At 44.2% G+C, this 23,342-nt stretch overlaps 1 protein-coding gene across 3 annotated transcripts; it reads left to right on the top strand.

Moving 5' to 3' along the window:
• Nucleotides 1–8: 8 nt before the first annotated feature.
• RBM27 (RNA binding motif protein 27) lies at nt 9–22,921 on the top strand. 3 transcript variants are annotated; one of them, XM_032124971.1, is made up of 22 exons: nt 9–145; nt 2,865–2,983; nt 3,784–3,908; nt 5,720–5,826; nt 6,397–6,587; nt 7,002–7,085; nt 7,388–7,651; nt 8,216–8,449; nt 9,567–9,701; nt 11,670–11,819; nt 13,600–13,747; nt 14,031–14,184; nt 15,337–15,588; nt 15,688–15,816; nt 16,637–16,759; nt 17,261–17,335; nt 17,444–17,608; nt 18,025–18,129; nt 18,223–18,414; nt 18,680–18,766; nt 19,233–19,343; nt 19,958–22,921. In XM_032124971.1, exons 1-22 carry the CDS (start codon nt 87–89, stop codon nt 20,042–20,044), a joined length of 3,096 nt encoding a protein of 1,031 aa, XP_031980862.1. In that variant the 5' UTR covers nt 9–86; the 3' UTR covers nt 20,045–22,921. The 3 variants fall into 3 exon arrangements, with proteins under 3 accessions (XP_031980862.1, XP_031980863.1, XP_031980864.1); XM_032124972.1 differs by lacking the exon at nt 7,002–7,085; XM_032124973.1 differs by lacking the exon at nt 11,670–11,819.
• Nucleotides 22,922–23,342: the final 421 nt, after the last annotated feature.

Here is a 23,342-nt window from a genome sequence, read left to right as displayed (position 1 = left end):
TGCCCAGCAGGCTGCGCTGCGGGCGGTGCCGGGCAGGCCGCGGCGATGGCGGCGGTGTAGCTGTGAGCGGGCGGTGCGGGGCCACCATGATCATCGAGAGCGTAGACGCGCTCAAGTCCTGGCTGGCCAAGCTGCTGGAGCCCATGTGAGTGCGGGCGTGCGGGCCGGGCGGGCCGGGCGGACAGCGCTTCCCGCGGGCCCGGCCCGGCCGAGGCGTTACGGCCCTGCCCCGCCTGCCCCCGGCCCAGGCCCGGCGCGCCCGGAGTGCGGGACAGCCCGAGCCCAGGGAGGTGCCGGGGGCCTTTTGTACTACAACGTGCAACGGAGCTGGAGAAGGGTTTGGAGCATAATTCTTATAAGGAGCAGCTGGGGGGGGGCTCAGGCTGGAGCAAAGGAGGCTCAGGGGGGACCTTGTGGCTCTGCACAAGTCCCTGACAGGAGGGGGCAGCCGGGGGGGTCGGGCTCTGCTCGCAGGGAACAGGGACAGGAGGACAGGGAACGGCCTCAGGCTGGGCCAGGGGAGGCTCAGGGTGGACAGCAGCAGGAATTTCCCCATGGAAAGGGTGCTCAGGCCTTGGCAGGGGCTGCCCAGGGAGGTTTGGAGTGCCCATCCCTGGAGGTGCCCAAGGAAGACCTGGAGGTGGCACTCAGGGCTCTGGGCTGGGGACAAGGTGAGGATGAGGCATAGCTTGGATTCGATGGGCTGGGAGCTCTTTTCCAACCTCTGTGATTCTGTATGCTCCCAACTGCTGCCCCGGCTGTGCTGTCGACTTCAGTCCCAGCTCTGTCATCTCGGAGAAGAGCCAAGGGCTGCTGCAGGTGCTGACAAAACCGGGAATAATGTTAAAACTGTGGAAACTCTGCATTTGCATCCTGCTGCTGCCCGCAGTGGGAGTGGGACTGGGATGGAGTCAGCATGGATCCAGGTCATGTCATGCATTTTATGGGTTCTAATAATTTGTCCTGGCTGCAAAGTGATGCTGGATTTGTGTTCGTCCCAAGCTCTGTGGTGCCTTAACACATCTGGTGCTGGTGGTGCAGGCACAGCAACGGGTCAGTGGGTCTATCAGGAGAAGCTGCTTGTCTGTGCCTGGCCAGGCTTAGGTCTCCCACAAAGTACAGCTGAGGCCTGTGGGAAGTGTTTTAAATAGGCCTTAGGTCTGCTCAGTTGCCATCGTTAAGTATTAGGCTTTTGAAAGTTCTTCACAACTTTCTTTTTCTCTTGTTACAGTAATGGGTTTCTCTGGTTTTTGGTCAAACCCTGCTGAAGGTCTCTAGACTGGAGAATGCCTCCTGCTCTTGCACTTTCCCTGCCAGCTCCCAGCGTTCCATGGGCATTTGAGCTGCACTGTGGAATGTGAGGCAGAGAATCAAGGAGTTGGCCACTGGGCCCCAACAGTCAGGGACTCTGTAGTGACACTAGAGTGACAATACAGACTGGCTTACCTGGAGGAGTGCACTCACCTTGTGTGCTCCTGCACTGCATGGTGGGATGGGGTGGGGTGCTTGGGAGGGACTAACATATGGAGGAAGGAAAGGTAATGGTTGTCAAGTGAGGAATTGTCTCCTCTATTTGAAATTGAAGACTTACAGTCAGTAGGTGAGGGCCCCAGTACATCACACACAGTGAATGCATCACATACAGGTTATTTCTCTGTATGTGTAAGAATTGTAAAATCTGTCAATTTGTGGTTTCTTTGTTCTTAATTGCTTCATTTAGCCTGGCTTTCAGTGGAGGTTAGATGTTGTTGCAGGCTATATGGGAGTAGATTGCTGCTTGATTGCTACTCATTGAGGATTTTTATTTCTGTCACCAGTTGCCCTCTGCTTGGCTTTTTTGCCTTTTGCTTGCTTTCTGCATCTTTTTCTTACTTGAGATTGTTTTGAGGTATATGTACTTAGTAATTTTTCTTTCTATTTCTAGAGTTACTGTTCTCAGAAAATACACAATCCCCTCTCTAAATGTTAATTTAAAAAAAAAAAACCTTCCAAGTATTTTAGGTTTCTGCCCCCCAGCTGATATCTGGTGTCTGTACCCTCTGAGACACCAAACCAGGAGCCGCTGCTTAATCACACTGTTGCTCTATTTCATACCTGGAGTGTTTCTAGTAGCTGAATAATGGAATCTAAAGCAATATCCAATTTAAAGATTAGTGATTAAGTATCACTGCACAGAGTTGGTATCTTTAGTCTTTGTGGAGCCAGACAAGGGCGAGGGAGTGTGGAGAGAGAACCTGGGTCAGTAACTGCTCCCCTTTGGGTGTTTTACCAGCGTTGAAAGGTTACTGTAGAATATGGCATGGAAGTATTCTTGATGAGGAATCCCCAGCACACCAGGACAGTCACTGCAGCTGTGCAGAACGTGTCTGTGTGTGTATTGAAAATGGACCTCTGTGGCATTTTCTGAACTACTTTATAACAAGTTTTAATTTTTAAATGCAGTTTAATCCTTCACAGTCCTTGTGCAGTGCCTTCCCTGGTCCGTGCTCTGCTGTGCCTGTAGAGCCATTTGAGGTGTGGTTGCTGGGCTGGGAGGAGGTTCAGCAGCAGTGGTGGCTGCTGAGCTGCCCACGAGTGGGTCTGTCTGGGCAAAAGAAAGGTGGTTTTCCCTCAGCAGAGCTCAGGAAGAGCAGAGAAGTGGCACTTTTGTCAGGTGGGGTTGCGGGGGTCACAAGGCAACTAAAGTACTGGGCTGTGGTTGCAAAATGCCCTTTGCTGGCACCGTGGCCCCAGTGCAGCTGTGCTGGTGCTGGGTGTGAGCCCAGCAGCCCAGGGGTGTTGCAGGAGCTCCTGGGGGCTCTCCAGTGACTGCCCGCCGGGGTCGGCATCCTGCAGCAGCCAAGCACAGTTCTCTCTCTCACTAGATGTGACGCAGACCCCTCAGCCTTGGCCAACTATGTTGTGGCGTTAGTCAAGAAAGACAAGCCCGAGAAGGAGCTGAAGGCTTTCTGTGCTGACCAGCTGGATGTGTTTCTGCAGAAAGGTGTGGTGCTCTGCACAGCCACGGCTGTCTGGGGGCTTTGGCTCTTTGTGGGAGGAGGGAGGGTGATGCACCATTACTGCCTTCAAAATGTTTCTTGGTATCTATTAATATTTCCTACAGAGTTTGAAGGAATAAAGATCTTGTGATTAAAAAAAATAGTAATTGTAAGATGAAGTTGTGTTACTTGGACTTTTCACAGTGGGTGGGAGGAAATGCTCTTAAATAAAAGCAACTTAATTTGAAGTGTCAGTGGTGTAGCCAGAAGCTTCTCTGACAGGTGTTTGGTAACTTCTGAAAACCTGGTCCACGTTAATCCTTCAGGTTGCTGGGAAGCTTCACATGTGGCAATTTGCTTTATAGTCAAGGATTTAAACATCTGAAAGTCTGACACTCACTGGGATGGTTATTGTGCATTTCTTATGACATTGAACTGCTGATGGGGGTGTTGAGAATTATTTATGCTCATAAAAATTGCCCTAAAGAGGCTGCTGAGTGTAGCTGATGGAACTTGTGGATAGCTGTGGACTTGCTCCTCGATCACAGGCTCCAGTTATGCTTGCCCCTTAAAACAGAACTCTCCGTTGCTGTCTTTGATACAGCTGAGGAATTTCTTTCTGTAGATGAACAGCCTCAAGTGCCACAAATTCCAGCTCCTTCAGTGGAGCTAATGCTCATTAGTCTGAGGTGCTGCTGCTGCAAGCAGCCCACCTGGCCAACTGTTGTCAGGGTCTTCTTTGGTAAATGTAACCGAGCATTTAAATGCGTATGTAACAGTATTTTCTTGTGTTCTGTATCCTCAGAAACTTCAGGGTTTGTAGATAAACTTTTTGAAAGTTTGTACACCAAGAGTTACCTTCCTTCTGCTGAGCCCACAAAGGCAGAGGCAAAGGCTGCAGGGCAAGAGAAAGAGGAAGTCAAGGAGGAGGTAATGTTATTTATTCTGCCTGCCTTTTATTTTCAAATTAGCTCTCCTGCATTTGTGAGGCAAAATGTGAAAGAAAAATATATTCTATTGTGACTAATGATCTCCATGATCTCTGTGTGTCCGAAGAGCCATGGAAGGCGATGATTCAGACAAGAACATTTTACATCCCTTTTCATAGTCTACCTTTGATCAAGCACTCAGAAATCCTATTCACAGCTCTGGCAATAGCAGTGGATAATTACTTAAAAGGGTTTGAAAGGGAGAAGCAGCAAAACCATTCCAAAACATTTCCAACTTTGTATATTCTGTGAGGAATGAAAATTCCTTAAAATGTTTTCTGTGATGCTTAAGATCAGTGAAGTATGTCGGCCTCTGTATTGGAATAATTACTTTGGAAAGTCAGGTAAAGTTTGGTTGCCAACAGTTTTCTCTTTTACCTTGATTTTAAGTTCTGTTGGCAAAATTGAAAGCAATCAAGTTTTCAAGAGAAGGTGACAAATAATTACAGAAATTGTCAGTCAGCCAAACCCAGGTCAACCCAAACAAATGCAGGTCCTTATTTACCAGAATGTGATTTGTCAATTGATTTAAATTAAAGTTGCTTTTTACTTTTTTTCCTCTTTTCTGATGTCCTTTTTTATCTGAGGATGTGACACAGAGTTATGACAGTTTATGGAAGTAGCTTTGCTTATGGGAGTTCATAATTTGCCACTATGCAAGACTTTCACTGTAAGAGCTTTCCCCTCCATTCTCAAAGTACTGTCATAGTTTATAGAAAGTCCTTTAGAACTACTGTCAGTTGACTTAACCAGTGCTCTAGTGGGGGCAAAGGAGGAGGTTTGGGGGGCTGGAGGGGAGTGGCAATAAGCAAAAGAAGATATCTAGGACAGCTTTATGGGACAACGTTACAGAATCAGGACATTAATTAGTTATTTTGATAAAGCTCAGTGTATGGTGTGATTCCTGCACATGGAGGCCACGAAATAAACCACATGTAGAATCACAGTGAGGTCAGGGCTGGAGGGGACCCCAGGTACCTTGTGCTAGGAGCAGGGCTGCAGGTGGAGCTGTCCAGAGCCCTGTCAAGCCAAGTCTTGAGTATTTCTACCAGTTCTCTCCCGATAATGCTGTTACAAGGATGTAGGAAGCCTTCCTTTTTGTTTCAATTGGAAAAAAAAGTCTTTTAAAGATTAGTGCGTGTAAACTTTTTACACCAAAATTTAACAGTAACTTACAGTAACTTTTACACCAAAATTTAACAGTAACTTACAGTAACTTGTAAGCAGTGTGCAATGGCAGAAGTGCAGAATGGGTCAGTGGTTTGCAGTAGTGGTACAGCTGACAGACTTCTGAACCTGCTGTGGTGGAGGCCAGCAAGAAGTGTGACCAGTTCCACCATGGGAGCAGGTTTTTGCCTTAAAGCAGTTATTTAAAATATCAGCTAGTGACTTCCCTACCTGGAGAGGTGACTCCAGACTTTCTGTTTAAAGGTTTGATAAATACCTCACTTGTAGAATTGCTTGTACTAAACAAGGCAGTAGAGTGGAGAGAAATCTTGTCTTTCATGAATCATGTTTAGAAACAAAACATCAAAGTAGTTTTATTTGGGGGCATCTCTTCTGCAGAATAAAAAAGAAAGTTTGAGACCAAAACCCTTCAACAGACTCTTGTGCTTGATTACTTGTAGTGCTTCAGTACTCTGGGCAAGTAATACTTGAGTATTGTTTTATATGGAGTCTTGTCTGTAACGTGAACTATGTTTTGGTGTCATTTTCTTATTAAAAAAAGTGATACTCGTCCTTGTTTGGTAGTTGTGTGTTAAACAGAGTTTTCAAGAGTCTGTTGAAGAAGAGCGGGAGAGCAGGAAGAAGAAGTATTCCAGTCCCCAGAGGAGCCGTGCAGATTCCAGTGAGCAAAGGTTAGCTTTGAGCCACAATATTAAAATATTCTTCTGTGTTTGCTGTCAATCTTTGGCTGTGACTTTTTACCTTGTAGGTAGTGGTTTTTAATGAAAAATAGGGATTTTCTACTTCCTTTGTCTGTGATAACGTTGAGTGTCTGCTGATCATGTGCATGAGAAGTCTCCACAAGAAGTTGATCTCTTACAAAAAAATGATACTATTCTTCAAATTACAATTCCTAGGAATGTCATCCGTTCCACTGTTTCCCTTGTTACATAAATGAAGAACATTGTTGGGGGCTGGAGGGTCTGGGGGCAGTTGTTCACATCATGCCAGCATCACTTTTAAAGCCTGTTCTGGTTTGAGCATCATAACTGTCTCACCTTGCCAATTCCTGCTCCTGCTTTCTACAGACCAGTGATTCAGCTTTAAGAGTCTGTACTTGTTTATGTAATTTGTGAAATTCTGACTGGAGTGTTTAACTGCCCAAATGGATGGGAAGGATGAACAGTATCTTTCTGTGTTGCAAACTTGTTTTTTAATTCTGTTGCTCTTTCACTAGCATGGTCTACATCTGTCTTTTCTAGAACCAGAGAGAAAAAGCGGGATGATGGGAAATGGAGGGACTATGACAGGTACTATGATAGGAGTGACTTGTACAGGGAGAAGTCTGGCTGGCGCCGGGGCAGGAGTAAAAGCCGGAGCAAAAGCAGAGGGTTAAGTCGGAGTCGCAGCCGCAGCAGGGGCCGGAGCAAAGACCGGGATGGCAGCAGGAGCGGTGAGTACCCAGGGTGCTGATTCAGGAGAACATCCTCTTGCAGTGACAGGTGTGACTTCTACATTCTGTATGGTCTAGCAGGCAGGAGATGCCCTTGAGAAGTTGGAGCAAATTTTGATAGCTTTGTGCTCTTGAAATTATTAATTAAGATGCTGTTCTTCAGAGTAGAACAATTAAGGGGTTTGTTTTCTTCTTTTTTCCTCTTAATTTATCCACAGGCGTATACCTGTGGGTATCAGTAGGTCGTATTATTGTACTGTGTATTCTGACAAAGCTGTTGATTTTTTTCTTTTTTCCTCCTAAGGATTGAGCTTTCTGCAAGGCAGTGTTTCCCTCTTTCATTTTGTTACTGTGTATTTTTTAGAGAAGGCTTCTTTGCAGTTGCAGGTGGTTACCATATGATTGTTCTTTTAGGGCTAGTTCAGGTCTGTCGGAAAAGTAAGTGGCACAGATTACAGCATTCCACGCACCTTGAGACCGCGTTAGTTAAGGGCAGAGGTAGGTTTGTTGTTTCAGGCTTTTGCCCTTCTTTCTCCTTTAAAAGAGAGCTGTAAACCAGAATGAAATGAGTAGTAGGGGAATGAATGTGCATTTTGCGGAGAAAACTTTGATATTTCTGAAGTTAAACCCCTGTTTGCATTATATTTAGTTATTACTCCATTGGTAAGACTGAGCTCCTTCAAGAACAGTTTAATGTGCAGAATGCTGAGTATTTCAGGAAATGCGTTATCTCTTGCTCATGGCTCTGATGTACAGAGCAAAGCATGAAGACTTTACTCAACTTTATTTTTTTTAAACAGAGCACCGAGAGAGAGAGAGATCAAAATACAAGAGTGAAAAAAATGATGTCGAAGGCTCATATAATCCGGTGTCTGCATCTCCCAGTAAATCCTCTGAACAGTATTCCTCCGCACAAGCTATTCCCAATGCTGTAACTGTAGTTGCACCTGCGCACCACCTTGAAAGCACCACAGAGAGCTGGTCAAATTTCTTCAACAATCACAACAATCCCAGTTCATTTGGCAGAAACCCTCCTCCTAAAAGAAGATGTCAAGATTATGATGGTAACTGTTCCTTAGTTTTCAGTTTCATGCCTTATTTCAATGTTTCTGTGACTTGTTTTTCAGGTATTCACTCAATGTGAGCAGCAAGTCACACTGCAGTGGCATGTGATGTGTCCCTTGTATGTAATAGATGCAGAGATGACCTTTGTTGTACTGAAGAAATAACTAGTCTTACTGAAGCAGTTTGCTTATGCTGTGACAATTGCTGGATAAGAACATACGGAGTTTTTTCACAGTTCTCTATGTACAAGACAAATACCTCAACCACTGGCAGTCCTGGTGCAGATTGCAGTGTGTGTGTGTTTGTGTTTAAAATAAACCACAGTGCTTCTGACTGTGTTTTCCACAGCTTTTATGATGAATGCATGCAAGTTTGTATGCTTTTATGAAAGATTGTTCTGATTTGAATTGTTTTGTGAAACCTTACCTTACAGTGTAAATAGCATATCAGTGGATTCATGTTTTCTTTAGTAAGAAATTCTATGAAAACCTACAATGTTAAAAATCACTGAGAACTCTACTGGGTTTGTTTTCTAACACAACATGAAATGTCCTGTTTTGCAGAGCGAGGCTATTGTGTCCTTGGTGATCTCTGCCAGTTTGATCACGGAAATGATCCTTTAGTAGTAGATGAAGTTTCCTTGCCGAGTATGATCCCATTCCCGCCGCCGCCGCCGGGGCTGCCGCCGCCGCCGGGGATGCTGCTGCCGCCGCTGCCGGGGCCCATGCGCGGCCTGAGGCTGCCGGTGCCGCAGCCGCACCCGCAGCCCCCGCCGCCCGTCGTGCTGCCTGTCCCGCGTGAGTCACAGCACCGCCGCCGTGGGGCTGGGTTGCGGTTTCTTTGCTAGCCGTGCGCTGGTCAAAATAGTGCCAGAAGAATTCTGAAAGTTCAGCTGGTAGACCGTGATGTTCCTAGCCCTCCAAACTGAATTGAATGGGGCAGGGGGTGGAGTTGGGGATCTTTCAGCTCATGTCAGTGGTAGTTGGTAGTGATTGGATTGGTTACTGACGCTTACTAGCCTTTTTTTTTTTTATAATGCAAAAAATGTTGAGATTCAGTCTCCTAGAGATTCTAATAAAGCTCCAGTGTTGGTGCTACATTATCTGCCACTAGAAAGCAATACATTATTGACACATTTAAGACCTTTTTTAGCTCGGCAGTGATCTGAAATATTGAGCCTTTTGTGTTATCTTACTGCATCTTATAAACACTATGAAATAGCATATTAGGGACATGCTTTCTCTGTTTCAGTGGTGTCTATTCCTGGGACAGAATACATGCTGTCATAATTGTGCCCAATATCAGCAATTTTGGGAGGAGGGATAATTTGATGGAGGATTAACCCTAAAGTTTGTGCGAGCCCTTCAGCAGGTGGAACTGACTTGCTGTGAGAGAACAGACAGTGCTCAGGATGGGCTGTGTAGTGTCACTCAGGGTCCTTTTTGGTCATACAGTCTGTAGGAACGTCTCTATGGTCTATGGGGAAACCGAAGCACAGCCAACTAGAGAAATTCCTTGTCTGGGAATGCCTCTTTCCCTGCAGTTCTTGTTTCAGAACTGCAATCTAAATGCTGCTGATCTGATCTCTTGCTCTGAGCAAGCCTTGGCTCTCCGTGGCAGAGCTGAGGGAGGAGCTGCTGTAGTTAAGCCATCTCTAGCACTAACAAACCTCTGGGGAAGAAAAGACACTCTCTTTTTTCCTTAAAGCTTTGTCTCTCCTGAGAAAGAGAAAAGGTGTTGGAATCAGAGTAATTTACCTGAATAGGCTTCTCAGTTTGCTGTTAACTGTAGTGGGATTGAAGATATTTGCAGCCCTGACCTTGCTGAAAGCAAGGCATAAACGCAGCATTGAATTGTTTGCACGTTTTGCCTTTGAGCTGTCAGTGTGTGATCTGTTCTGTGGTGTCGTTGTAGGACCACCTTTAACACAGTCCAGCTTGATAAACAGTCGTGACCAGCCGGGGACAAGCGCAGTGCCCAGTCTTGCACCCATAGGAGCAAGGCTGCCTCCTCCTCTGCCCCAGAACCTGCTCTATACAGTGTCAGAACGTAAGCAAATGCCTTTTGGTTTAAATCTGTTTGATGTAAAAATTTAAAATTTTCTCTGTTGATGTGTGATTAGAAATTATGATCTGTCTTCCTCCAATATATACAAATCTAAAAAGAAGTCTGATGGTTCTCCCTGGGTCAGCCCATCATCCATTCTGGTATGGAATGGCAGCAGGGCTCTGTCCTGGTCTGAGGGAGAGCACTGTGGGGAGCTTTGGGTTTCATGTGCTCACAGCAATCAGATTGTTGCATAAGAAATGTTCCTTTCATCTTCAAGCCATTCGCTAGGACATTAGGAGGTGAAAGATGGACCTGCAAACCTATAATTGCTGTTTAACTTAGGCTTTACTCCTCTCCAGTTTGGACTAATACAGATGAGAGCTTTTTTTTTTTTCCAGCTGTATATCACAATAGTCTGTACAGTCTTCATAGACATCAGTACTTTTTCTGTTCTTTTTCTGGAATCACCCTGGTTCTAGCTGTCTAAAAGTTGATAGCTTTCACTGGACATGTCCCTCTTCCTTAACAGAGCTCAAAATTTTTACATGTTTTTACAAGGGAAAATAGCAAAATACCTGGAAAGTCCTGATTGCTCAATTTAAATACAACAAAGCTTATTTCTAATGGCATTTCCATGTTCTATATGACCAAAATAAGATAATTAAATGTCATTGTTTTATAATATTCTCATCTTTGTTAACAAAAATATTCTGAATTTTATTCAAAGAGGGGGTCTAGTTCAGTTCATGATCCATGCCATTTTATTTGTGACTTCCATGTTTTTCAAAACTTCAGTCACTCAAATTTCTTACTAGATAATCGTTCAGTTATCCCCAAGTCCTGTTGGGTGTTCAGGTGTCACCATCTGATCCTTTCAGCTTCAGAACTTCTGATGGGTGATTCTGCCTGTCCTAGCTTACAGGGCTTCACAGTAATTCTGTTCTCCAGAACCTCTGTGGAGATTCTCATGTCCTGTTCTTGGACTGTTGTGGTAACAGCTGCTGGTTGCCCTCTTGCAGTCAATCATGTTCTAAATCAGGGAAGAGGAGCTTGTAGTTCAGCTCCTTTGAGGTTAGAGAATGTTCTTGTTTTACAGTTTCAGGCTCTGCTATCTGATTTTAACTGTAGAGTTGTCCTTGTCGCTGCAGAATAAGGAGCTGGGATTTTAGAGGAGTTCATGTCTGTCAGGTTCCCTTGTAGAGGCATTCGTTGTGTTCCCAGATGTACTGTTCCTATGGAGGCTCTTCACAGACTTCATTCATTCTAGTTTTTGTATAGGTTTTCCTTTCTAACAATAAAAAAATGCATTATCCTCAATTTGGACCTTGGGCTGATGATCAATAGGAGTTAATTCTGTCATCTTGTATTCTTGTGGTGACCCCTTCTAATGAAAATGATCATTAGTACCTTAGCTAAGCTAGGCAGCTGATCTCACTCTTACATAAAGAGAATTCAGTAGGTAAGTATTGGTTCCATTACCTCATTTCTCAACTTTCTTTGATTGAAATCATTTAAGTATGTTCTTCACCTAACCTTCTTTTCTGAAGAGAACTAGACTGTTGGGCAGCAAAGGCTGGAAATCTCTTTGCATCTTAGACTCTACAGTATAAATGTCGAAACCAAATCTTGTGTTGTTGCCCTTAAAACACTGCTAGATGTTGTGCACACTGTCACACAGACGCCTCAGGCCTTTCCAGGCAGTGGATCAGCAATACTCTGTATTGTGACCTGTGTGCTTTGGACAAATAGTAGCAAAATAAAAGCCAAAAGAGAATGTGTCCTGATAGGCTAGGCATGAAGATCAGGTGAGGGTTTGCAACGGCTGCACAGATTGGCTGTACCACCTCTCTTCTCTTCATCCAAAACAACTTCTGACTCTTGGACATCCATGCATTTCCTTAAAGGAAAATTAACCCCGAGTCTTAAACTCACTTGAAAAATTCTGTCATTTCTCTCCTTTTTTTGTAGATACATATGAGCCAGATGGCTATAACCCTGAAGCTCCTAGTATTACCAGTGCTGGTAGATCTCAGTATCGGCAGTTCTTTACGAGAGCACAAATGCAGCGTCCAAATCTAATTGGCCTAACATCTGGGGAGATGGATACAAACCCTCGAGGTAGGAAGGGTTCTGGTCATTGCTGTTGCTATTTTTGTCCAAGACCGTCAACACTTTTCCCCCTTTTCAGGCTGAAAGCACTAGTTTTTCTCACTGATCTAGTGTTTCAGAGCATTTTTTGGACATTCTACCTTTTTTAAGTGCTAATATGCCTGTATTAAAGTCAAAGCAGCCTTTTTGATTAAAAATAAGCACTTGCTTGGGAGTGCTACAAGGGGTTGGTTGTTTGGTTGGGGTTTTATTCCTCTTAAGCCTGTGAAGGCACTTTCCAGGTACTGAGAGCTCCTAGAAAGAAAAATGGTGCCTAAAGATGGCTTTAGCAGCACAGTGTGCAGAATGCTTTTGATTAGCCATGGGCACAGAAATGATGATCCAAGTTCCTTGCTCTGGCTGTTGTCATGGTAGTGAAGAAGGGAGCTATCGTGGCATGTTTTGGTGCTTGATGGTCTGACTCTGTCAGCCAGGTGTTCTCTCTGAAATGAACATCACAGGTATCATTCCCATTTCCTAGCCCATGGGAATCCCAGTCTGCGCTTAAATCCTGGCCCCTACCTGAATGGATGTGGGTGCTGTCTCTTAGTGGTGATGTGTACAAAGTATCTTCTAGGGAAGAGAACAAGGCGAGGCTCTTTAAAGAAAGTTTAATTGTAGCAGCAAAACTTTCTTTTTCCCTCATGTTTTTCCTGCCCTGTTTCTTAAAACCAAAGATGTTAAATTTTGGGGTTTGCTGTTATACTTCAGTGTTTCTTACTCAGTAGATAAGAAAGATTTTTTTTTTTTTTTTTCTTTTTTTGACTTTCAGTATTTCCTTCCAGTGACTCATCCTGTAAGGAATATGGTTAAATGTTATTGCAGAAATTGCTGTTTGCATCTTAATGACTGTCACAGAGGCAGGGTTGGGGCTTAATTGCTGCCCCACAGGTTCTCTCCGAGAGCCCATCCCAGGGGTAACCAGGGGTGAGTGCTCAGTGGTGGGGCTTCACAGCACTTTTTACTGTCTTTGTCACAGGTGTGAAAGGTTTGCTCTCAGATCACCCTCCAAAGTGGGGATGCCATACCCAGAAATGCCCAGTCTCTGTTCTCACCAGTGTAACCAGCAGAGCCCTGGCTTGCATAAAAGCCATAGAAATTGCTGTATAACTCAGACTTCTTTTTAGGGGTTGAATATTTGGCATTCACAGGAGACTAACACCAAGGGCATTATCTTGAAAAGGTTGCAAATAAATTTCTAGCAAACTGTGTTGGTAGAATTTGCTTCAAACTTTAAATCTAATGTCTTAAAGAGTGTGATAGTTGTGCTTAATTAACAGTTTGTTGCTGAAACCTGGCTGGAGGGCTGGCAGTGGGATAGCAGTGGAAACAACAGGTTCTTGGCTGCTTTTGCCCTGTCAAGGGTTCACCTAGTGAAAGCTGGTTGTTAATTCAGCCCCTGCCCTTGCAGAGCTCTAACCTAAAGCCTGGGGACCCACCCGTGGTTCTTTTCCTCCTTTTCTTTTTTGTTGGGATTTTAGTACCTGAAAGATGGAGTTTTAGCTTTGTTTCTTCAAGCTAATTCGAACCTTTAAGGTCAAAACCCATCCCTCCCAGCTGGACCATGTGGGTTTCCCTCAGGATGTTTAGTTAGGCTAGGGAATGATCTGAATGATTTTGTTCAGAAACAAAACTGGCCAATTTGGTAAAGTCTTCCTAATGTTTATGTTTTTAACCTCAGTTCTGTTTTGCTGTGTGAAAGCTTTTCCATGCATGGTGGAGTAACACAGGCCTTTTTCCTTCCCTCCAGCTGCCAACATTATCATCCAAACTGAACCTCCCATTCCCATTACAAATAACAGCAGCAATGTCACTAGAGTTGTCCTGGAACCAGATAGCAGGAAAAGATCTCCAAGCAGCATGGAATGTCCACCATTGAAGAAGCCCTGGTTGGGAAAGTAAGAATTAGCTGCAGGTCGTTAATTCAAATGTACTCGATTGCTGTTAGTGCTGTGAACATTGCTGTTCACCAGTCTCTGTAATTTGGGATGGTTAAGTCAGAAAATCTGTGTCCACATAGTATGGAGACTAAACGTGGGGTTGGAAGGGAGCTCTTTTGTTAGTGTCTAGAGGGTGTACTTTTTAGGGGAAAAATGCCAATTTAGATGTGTGTTAACATTTGCTGCCTTGCTTGGGCACACATGTACTTATCTGAACTCTTCCTGTTCTCCTTTTCTCTAGGCAAGTAAATAACAACCAGAATAAGCCAGGGTTTTTGAAAAAGAATCAGTATACTAATACAAAATTAGAAGTTCGAAAAATCCCACCAGAATTGAACAATATTACACAGCTCAATGAACACTTCAGCAAATTTGGAACTATTGTAAATATTCAGGTAAAAACCAAAGTCCAGTTTTGTCTGTGTGTGGGTCCTTTATTTTCCCTGAAGCATGCTTGAATACTGTATGTTTTCTTTGAGAAATCTTGGTGGAGACAAATTGGGAGAAGAGGTAATCAAGTTCAGAAAAACCTTTTCTTGGTCTACTGTGTATTATTATCTTAATTCTGTAAAACCATATTGGCTTCTGCCTTTATGATGCCTAATTATATTTGGAAGGCTTGCAGGTTTAACAGTGTCTGAATCAACTCAGGTTTTTGAGCAACTTGAGTATAACTTTTGAATGAGATGATCTGACAATTTGTCTTGTATGATGGTCTTATGGTAATTGATGGTCAGGATTTTGACAAAGGTGCTACAGGAGAGTCTTTATCTTCTTCAGTTTGTTACCACTTGGCATCCTAGAACTGGCTCCAACTCAGTGGCGCCCTTGCCCTGTAAAAGAACAGAAAAAGCACTTTAAAAACATAGTTAAAATAGCATTTAATTTCCATTTATTTTTCTAGATAAAACAGTTGCCTCTCAAATCCTCAGTTAGAGGTCTAAATAAAAGACAGCTATCTGGGAAGCCTCTGTATTTCTTGATCATTTTGTCTTAGGCCAAAAGATAATTGTGGTGCTTTCTCACCTGTCTAATGAATAATGCATTTCAAACATGCTATCTCAATCACTACACTAGAAAGTCCAAGATACATTTTTATTGCTGTGATATTAATTTTTAGAGGAAAAATATGCTTATTCAAGACTTGGAGATGCTGCTGCATTGAGGGTGTGGTGAGGCCTTGCACTGTGCACCCTCAGGCAGCACTTGTCCTTCAGGAGACTGGGATAAAGAGCCTTTGGGATACCACAGTGATACCAGACATACCCCAGGGGCACTGCACAGTGCTCTGAGTACATGATGTTGTTGGTAGAGGAGTCTTATTTATTTATTTATTTATTTAAATGTATATAGACTTTGCTGCAAGTACATGTAATGTCTGCCAAAAGGTACTTCGCTTTAATTGCATAGAATGTCTTACCAGTATTTTGAGCTGTTAATACACTGGATACCCAACTCATCACTGCAGATTATTTGTAGATGGGTTTGCTAATGATTGAAATGTTGTCTTCCTTGGGAAATAATACATTTATGAACTTTTGCTTTAGGTTGCTTTCCAGAACGATCCTGAAGCTGCTCTCATTCAGTACTTGAGTAACGATGAGGCAAGGAAGGCAATTTCCAGCACGGAGGCAGTGCTGAGCAATCGGTTTATCCGGGTGCTGTGGCACAGGGAAAGCGAGCAGCAGCCCCCAGTGCTGCAGCAGCAGCCACCACCCACCCCCCAGGCCCTGCAGCACCTGCAGCAGCAGGCCCTGGCCACACCGCCCGCCGTGACCATGCACAGCAGCCTGTCCAAGGTACGTGCTGGCAGGGAGGTCAGCAGCATTCCCAAGTGACTGCTGCTGCAGAAAAGCAAAGTGTCTAATCTTGGTGTTCTCAAATCTATGGATACGCAGGTGATGAACAAACCCCTGGCATCTGGTGCCTATGTCCTTAACAAAGTCCCAGTGAAAAGGCGCCTTGGAGCAGCGGGTGGGAGCCAGCCTGAGCTGAGCCAGCCCGGGGCTGGGGTGGAGGAGTCTCAGGTATGTTGAGGGTGGACCATGGTTGTGCTCTCAGGTACAGCTTTGGCTTGTCAGCCAGGAAGGAACAAGCAAAGAGAACTTGTGAATTGTTCCCGCTTGGTTCTGTTGCTTTTCAGTAATGTTCCACGCAGCCATGGTCAGTCACTTCTTCCTCATTTCATCAACTGTTTATATGAAATAGGGACAATGACTTCAGGAACAAAGTATCAGTGTTTTGAATTGCATAAAATACTTTTGGCAGTGCTTGATAGTGAACAAATCTGACAACCGGTATGTGAGACCAGCCTTTTGTTGACAAATGTAATGGCTTTCCCAGCAATTTTTGAGCTTATGCTGTGCTTTAACAGCAGTGCTAGAAGCTTATAGAGTATTTGTACCCAGAGTTCAAGCTGATACTGCTCAATTCACACTGATATCGTAGTGCAGCATGTGTTCTGGGCCATGGGGAAGTCCTTTTAAGAAAGGAAGGATGGAGTGGCTTTTGCTGCCTTACTGGATCAGAAAGTGAGATGCTGGGCTGTGACTGCAGAGCTAGTTTCAGATGCAGATCATCGCCTTCAGCAGTGTCCTAGTGGGAATCGGGATGCAAAGGGAGCCTGCCATGGAGAAGGAAAGACAGTATCTTTGGCAGAAATCCTTTTAACTGAACTGATGTCTTTATCCATGTGTTTTAATTGCCTTGGTCTTTCTGCCTCATTGCACAAATCTGTGCATTCATGTTGGTGTTTCAGGGATCCTCTGAAGTTCCCTGCTGGTATATCACAGTCAACTTAAACTATACCATATTTTATACATATAGTGTGTGTTTTTACTATTTCAGATATTTCCTACTTCTACAAGCCACTCAAAAATGCTTTACAGTTCTCCAAACTTGAAGACAACTCTGAAGTCTGGTGCAGGGTCTAAACCTCATGATGTGCAGGAAGCCCTTAAAAAAAAACAGGTACTTAATGACTGATGGCTGACTGACAGTGTAGCAAGCAAAGTGCTTTAAATGCAAGGTTTGATGAGCACCTGAAACCTCAGCTACTGCTGTACAGCTTTATATGTGGGTGTGGAGTTGGTCATTGTTACGGAACGGTTTGGAAACACGCACTGGGGCTAATCATGTGTGCAGTGTCCTTTTGGGGTGTCCTACTCAACACACTTGGCCATGTTGGGTTTTCTGAGTTTAATCTCTGCAGGTCTGAGACATTTGAATAACAGTGCACAGTATGTTTCTTAAGAGGTGTCTGAAGGGGGAAAAATGTTAGTAAAGTACCTTACAGCAGGAAATTAGCAGCTTTTTATTGAATCAGCTGCACTTCAGACTTGTGCTTTTTGCAGACAGTACTTTTTGTTGTGGACTTCACTTCCATAGCTTGAAGAGGATAATAGGATCTGTATGAGTACATATAATGCTAGACTGCTTTTTACTGATGGAAAGAATTTTCTCCTTATCTAGGAGGCAATGAAACTCCAGCAAGATATGAGGAAAAAGAAGCAGGAGATGTTAGAAAAACAAATAGAATGCCAGAAGGTAAGTCTGGGATGTGGCTAGTAAATACATTTTGATTTTGTAGATACCTGTCTGTTCAGGGCTTTTTTTCCTGGAATTTTATGTTCCTGTTCTTTTATTATTGTATAGATGTTGATATCCAAGCTGGAGAAAAACAAGGCCATGAAACCAGAAGAGAGAGCAGAAATTATGAAGACTTTAAAAGAACTAACAGGAAAAATATCTCAGCTAAAGGATGAATTGAAAACCTCATCTACAACCTCCACACCATCCAAACTGAAGTCTAAGACAGAGGTACTTAGTGTGCAACACACTTGCCTACTTGGTTTTTGTAACTGTTTTTAATAATGTCTTAAAAATGCAGCAGCATCAGATCAAAACACTTATGAGCAACATTGTAATGGGAGCGATAACCACGGGCAAACAAGCCATGGTTGAAGGAACTCCATGACCTAGTTTTGCTTGTAGCTCATTCATGCTTGTTCCAGTTCTAAAGCAGAGAATTCTGGGCCCTTCAAGAAATGGGGGGACCACACACACACAGAGGCAATTAAAACAAACTGAATTTAGAGGAAAGCATGGCTATCATGTCCTGATCTGTCTGTATCATTTACACAAAGGTATTGCTGAAGTGGAATAAAACATTACAAGTAGGTGTTACAGTTCTGCCCTTTCCTTCTGTTTTCTTTTCCCACCTCCTTCTCTCCCAGGCACAGAAGGAACTGTTGGACGCAGAGCTGGACTTCCATAAGAGACTGTCCTCTGGAGAGGACACGACTGAACTGCGGAAAAAGCTCAATCAGTTACAGGTGGAGGTGAGCTGGTCTGCACTGCTGCTGTTAATGAATTGATGAATTCTGGGGGTTTCAGATCCTCTCACTGTGGGGATGGCTGTGTTCTTTCCCCAGGCTGCTCGGTTAGGAATCTTGCCTGTTGGTCGAGGAAAGACAGCGTCAGCCCAAGGCAGAGGCCGGGGCCGGGGCCGTGGGGGCAGAGGACGGGGAATGTTGAACCACATGGTGGTGGATCATCGGCCCAAAGCACTCACCGTGGGAGGCTTCGTTGAAGAGGAAAAAGATGAATTGTTACAGCACTTCTCTGTAAGTGTGACCTGTAAATCACTATACGTTTCTTTTCCTGCTGTAAAATCAAGCTTCTCTTAGAATAGCCATAAATCTGAGCTTTTGCCTAAAAATAGAAGTGCTGCAATGTTGCTGGCTGATGCAGCTGGGAGTCCTCTGGCTCTCACTTTTCTGTCCAAAAAATCAGATTTCAGTGTCACTTCAGTACACTGCAATTGTACCACATGATTATGGAGGTGGAGGAGAACATTACTGCCGGTCCTAATGAACTTTACCCTCACAGAAATTTGGAGATATCGAAGACCTTCAAGAAGAGGATTCCCCATTAAGTGTTGTTGTAACTTTTAAGTCCCGCTCAGAAGCTGAGAATGTAAGTAGAATCGTGGATATTTTTTTTTTTTTCCACACATCTAAGATAAGAGGTTTTAATTACTTGTGTCTACCTTTGTATTTTAAAATTTCAGAGGCTTTGATCCCCCAGTTTGAGCTTGATAGTGTTTGGTGCTGCTGCCGGTAGTGCCACTGAAGGGGAAGTACCTCCTGGTTATCTGAGCAGTGACACAGGGCTTTCCCTGATAAAGCTGCGTGTCCCTGGCGGTTCAGAGCCCTGCTCATCCTCTCACAGTGCTGGGGCAGGAGCAGGATTTGGCAGATTTGGGTGTAGCTGGAGTTGCTTTTGGAACAGTGAAGTGGGTCATTGTGGTTTATATATTTGAGATCCTCAAACCACAGATTTGAGATCTGTACTACGTGCACTGGGTCTGGCTTGTTGCTGGTGTTAAAAGTTCTGCACTTGATCCTCTCTCTGAAAATCTGTTGGTTTAAACACAACTCAGGCTGCTAACCAGGGATCCCGGTTCAAGGACCGACGGCTCCAGATCTCGTGGCACAAGCCCAAGGTACCTTCTGTGTCCACAGAAGTAGAGGAAGAGGAGTCCAAGGAAGAGGTATGAAGATCTCTTAATAACCTTATCATTCTTACTGGACTCTAATGGTTGAGAACTCATAGGATACAGTTTCCTGTGCGCTGAAGAAATTTCATAAAATATGTTTTTACAAACCAGTAACTGAACTGGTTTTGAGTAGTCAGGTACATTGTAAAACAGAGAAAATGGGAAGAAAAAAAAAGACACTTTGTGGATGGGCTGTAATTTGTCAATGATGTAAACAAGCCTCAGATTCTGTATGTGCAGGCTGCAAAGCCTTTTACTCCTCACTCTTAGTGCTTTACTGTAGGAGAAGTTGTGTGTTCTTCCCTGTAATTCACCTTAACACCTTAAGCTTTTAAAGATTATTTTGTTGTGGCACTTAACAGAAACCTTGTCTGGGAGAGGGTGAGTGGCGGTTTATTCCTGCTTCCTCTGAAGCTTTGCTCTCTTTCTCTTTCCTGATATGAGGCTGCTGTTCTTCCCCTAAAAGTGATGGGATGTGATTGTTTGTGTTTGTGGGACACGCGGTAATAGCCAAACCAGATACCAGTACAGCTGGTGCTGTGTGCTGTGATGTGTCCCTGGGCATAGCTTGGAACTTGTGTCTAAAAGTTCATTTTTTCTTCCTCCAGGAGACTGAAACCTCAGATTTATTTTTGCACGAAGATGATGATGATGATGATGAAGATGAGGATGAATCCCGTTCTTGGAGAAGATGAAACTTGATGTTCGAAATGTATAATTTTAGGAATATAGTTCAAACTACATCTTTTAAACGTTTATTTAAGGAAGTTGATGAGCCAAAAAAAGCTTTACTTTCTTTTTCAAACCACAAGATTTACCATGAGCAGTTTGGTATGAAAACATTTGGGACACAGAGCTGTGAGACTGAGCTAGCCAAAGGCCCAGGAACTTCTTACAGGATTATCAAGCTCACCAGGGTGGTGATTTTTTTCTATTTAAGAAGGATAAAAAGGGGGGAGGAGGGGTAAGGGGGGGGAAGTTGGAAATCAGTATTTTCTTGTCCTCTTTTTGTGTCACCTGTATTACCTTGTTTTGGGTTTTTTATAATGTGATTGATTTGTTAGTTTATAATTGAAAAGATATTACAGGTTTTATTTAGCAATATTATGGGGTTAGGGGAAAGACAAACTTTCATTAAATATTATGAAAGAAAAAACTGGCCTCATTTGCTCGTTGAAAAAAGGTAGCATTTTGTTTCCTGTGGAGTCTCATGTTGTAGGAATTATTTGTTGCTAGATTCTTAAATCATTTACTTCAGTATGTTTGACAGCCACACAGTCTCTATGTTGTGCTGCTTTTTGTGAGAGGAGGTGGAAGAAACAATTTAACAGGGTATTGTTATAACATTGTCCAGTTCACTCTGTTTCTCCAAATTCTGCTTCACAGAAAACATCAGCAGGGACACACACACTGGAGTGGATTTGCACTCCTTCTTGATTTCCTTCTGTCATTTCAGTGTAAGGCTCAGTGTAAGTCAGGCTATTCATTGCATTTCAGTATTTGTGAGCAGGAATGGAAGGAGTTCCAGTCTTCCTCGAAAGCAGCTAAGCTGGCTCCTGTCTACCAGCCAGGAGCAACTCTCCTCCTCTCCCTGTTCCCAGCCATGTTCCAGGCAGAGCCCTGAGGTGTTCAGAGCAGGGTGGGTTTCAGCCCATAGGACTGGGGTGTCCTGCTTAGCCTGGCCCCAAACCAGGGTCCAGCGCCCCAAGGGTGTTGTGAGCTGGGTCTCCAGGGGGTGTCCCTCATGGCCCAGGGCAGTTCTTTCAGGCGTGTTGAGCTGAACCCCGTCACGTGCTCCATTGCCTCGCTGCTGTCCGTACCCCCGGCAGGGCTGGGCGCTGACGGCACACGGGGAGCCAGGGGCTGGGTGCCCGAGCCAGGGGCTGGGTGCCTGAGCCAGGGGCTGGGCCAGCTCTGGGCTCTGTGGCTCTCAGCCAGGGCACCCAGCAGCACCTTCCCTGACTGCCCACTTGCCCTGGGCACTCCTCAGTAATTTGATGTGCGTTTTTACACAAAATCAACACCATGTCCATGCACAGCACTCTTCTCTCTCAAATGATTGCCAGAGTAGTCCCCAGTAATTCCTGACTGAAGGACAGTATCTACCAAACCCTTCACCTGCCTGTGGCTCTGAATGTGGCTAGGGGAAGGTGCTGAGCACTCTTTGGGGTCACAGCCCTGCTGCTTCCATCCTTGTGCTGTGGTGGGGTATCCAACTCGTGTAATGTCTTGTCAACTGAAGGGAATGTCTCCAGTATTCTGTCTCTTTCCAGACCTCCCCTCTTGTTAGAATTAGGACTGTCCTGGTAATGCTGAGGCTAAATTCCAGGCATGAAGAAATGGAGGGGAAACCTACCCTACATATTTACAAGAATGTCTTGCTCTTCTCCCATGATCTCTAAGGGTTTTAATGTCTGTGGCACAGTGTGTATCTTGAGAAGTCCATTGCGGCAAACATGTCCAAGTCCTGACAAAAAATGAGAGAGGGATCAAAAGGATTTATATATTTTTTTGTACAGAGGTTTTTCTTAAACTGTATAATTTTGTAAATATTTTGCTTTTTTTGTGTACTAAAATTACCGGCGTATAGATTTCAATAAGAATTGTTGTATTTTTGTATTTGGAAAATGAAAATTACAGTGGATTAATCTGTAAGAAAAATTGCAGTAGCCTTTGACACACACAGAATGGATTCCTTTTCATATGGTTTTAGCTCTAAAGTGACACTGGGGTGGCACCTCTGTCCAGGGGCGTGGGTGAGGGAGCAAGGGCCATCTTTGAGAGCTTCCTACAATTACTTTTTGCCCTCACAGTACCCCTGGCAGGCTGGCCTGAGTCCCGGGTGCCATCCCAAGGGTGGCTGCTGCCCAGGGGGCTGGAAGTGCCCCCCAGCCTGGCTGTACCCAGGGGGTAGAGGGACCACATCTGGCGCTGGGGGCTGGAGGAGGAGGAGGGGAGCTGTGTGAAACTGGTCTGCCTTTTGACAAAGCTTATGGACCCCCTTATATTTTAGGGCATGCTGGGTATCTCTTGGAGTGGTTTGGCTTGGATTCTGTGTTTCCATAGTCAGCTAGGGCAATACAGCTGAGTTTATTTCATGGTGATGCTTTACTGGGAAATTCACCTGTTCCTTGGGTGAAACACAACCCACAGGGTCCCTGTGTGCCCCAGCCAAGTGTACCAGCTTGAGCTGGGGGACAGACACTGAAGGAGGATGGGATGGGGAAAGGAAGTCACTGTGGAAAGAATTCCCTCCCTTTCCTTGCTGAATTAACCTCAGCAAAATAAACAAAACCACGTCATCAAATCTGAAACCAGGCACCTGCTTAGGAAAGCACCACTTTAACAAAATCATGTGAAAAGGAACAAAAGCTCCTCTTGGTGTATAGTAACCTTGTACTATAGTTTTTACAGATTGTGAACTTGTGTAATAGGATAATAGCAGATATTGTTGAATTTCTAATTGTTTATACATTAAAATTCATATATGTAATGTTTGTTTTATTGATTACAAGCCAAATTTCTAAGATGCATGTTGACTTTTTTGCAATAAAGTTCTACTATGGAATGGTTCAAGATTTAGAAAAGACAAAATTCTAACTGAAATAAATTGGAAGGAGAACCATTCAAAAAAACTACAACTCTCAGAAAAAGAGCATTATCACTTCTCTGGGGGGAAGTGGGTGTGTGAAGGGGGATTTATGCGTGTGTAACGTGTGCAGGTTTTGTTTATGCCAGAGCTGAGAGAGAAATCTTTCAAGTGTCTCAGTGCTCTGGAACAGAACGAGTTGAGACAGGTAAATGGATGGGGGAGGAGACAGGGTGGAGGGAGTCCAGTAAAGGCTGTTTGACATTTGTGGGGGTCTCAAAGTTTAACAGAAACTGGAGGAAGTTGTACAGTCTGGGGTGGGTTCCCAATCTCCTACAGGTTTGCAGCGCTCTGGCGTATTGTGGAGGACACACCTGCCACTTCTGACTCCTTTGTAGATTGGG

The sequence above is a fragment of the Corvus moneduloides genome, chromosome 15, assembly GCF_009650955.1.
Source record: "Corvus moneduloides isolate bCorMon1 chromosome 15, bCorMon1.pri, whole genome shotgun sequence".
NCBI lineage: Eukaryota > Metazoa > Chordata > Aves > Passeriformes > Corvidae > Corvus > Corvus moneduloides.
Note: the sequence above shows the minus strand (reverse complement) of the source record. Positions and strands in the feature narration are given on the sequence as shown.

Bases quoted from the DNA above. Each gene is read 5' to 3' on its own strand.
- RBM27 (XM_032124971.1), top strand. From the start codon at position 87: ATGATCATCGAGAGCGTAGACGCGCTCAAGTCCTGGCTGGCCAAGCTG. The intron at 3,909-5,719 runs GTAATGTTATTT...CTTGTTTGGTAG, and splicing joins AAGAGGAAGTCAAGGAGGAG to TTGTGTGTTAAACAGAGTTT. The intron at 6,588-7,001 runs GTGAGTACCCAG...TTGTTCTTTTAG, and splicing joins CCGGGATGGCAGCAGGAGCG to GGCTAGTTCAGGTCTGTCGG.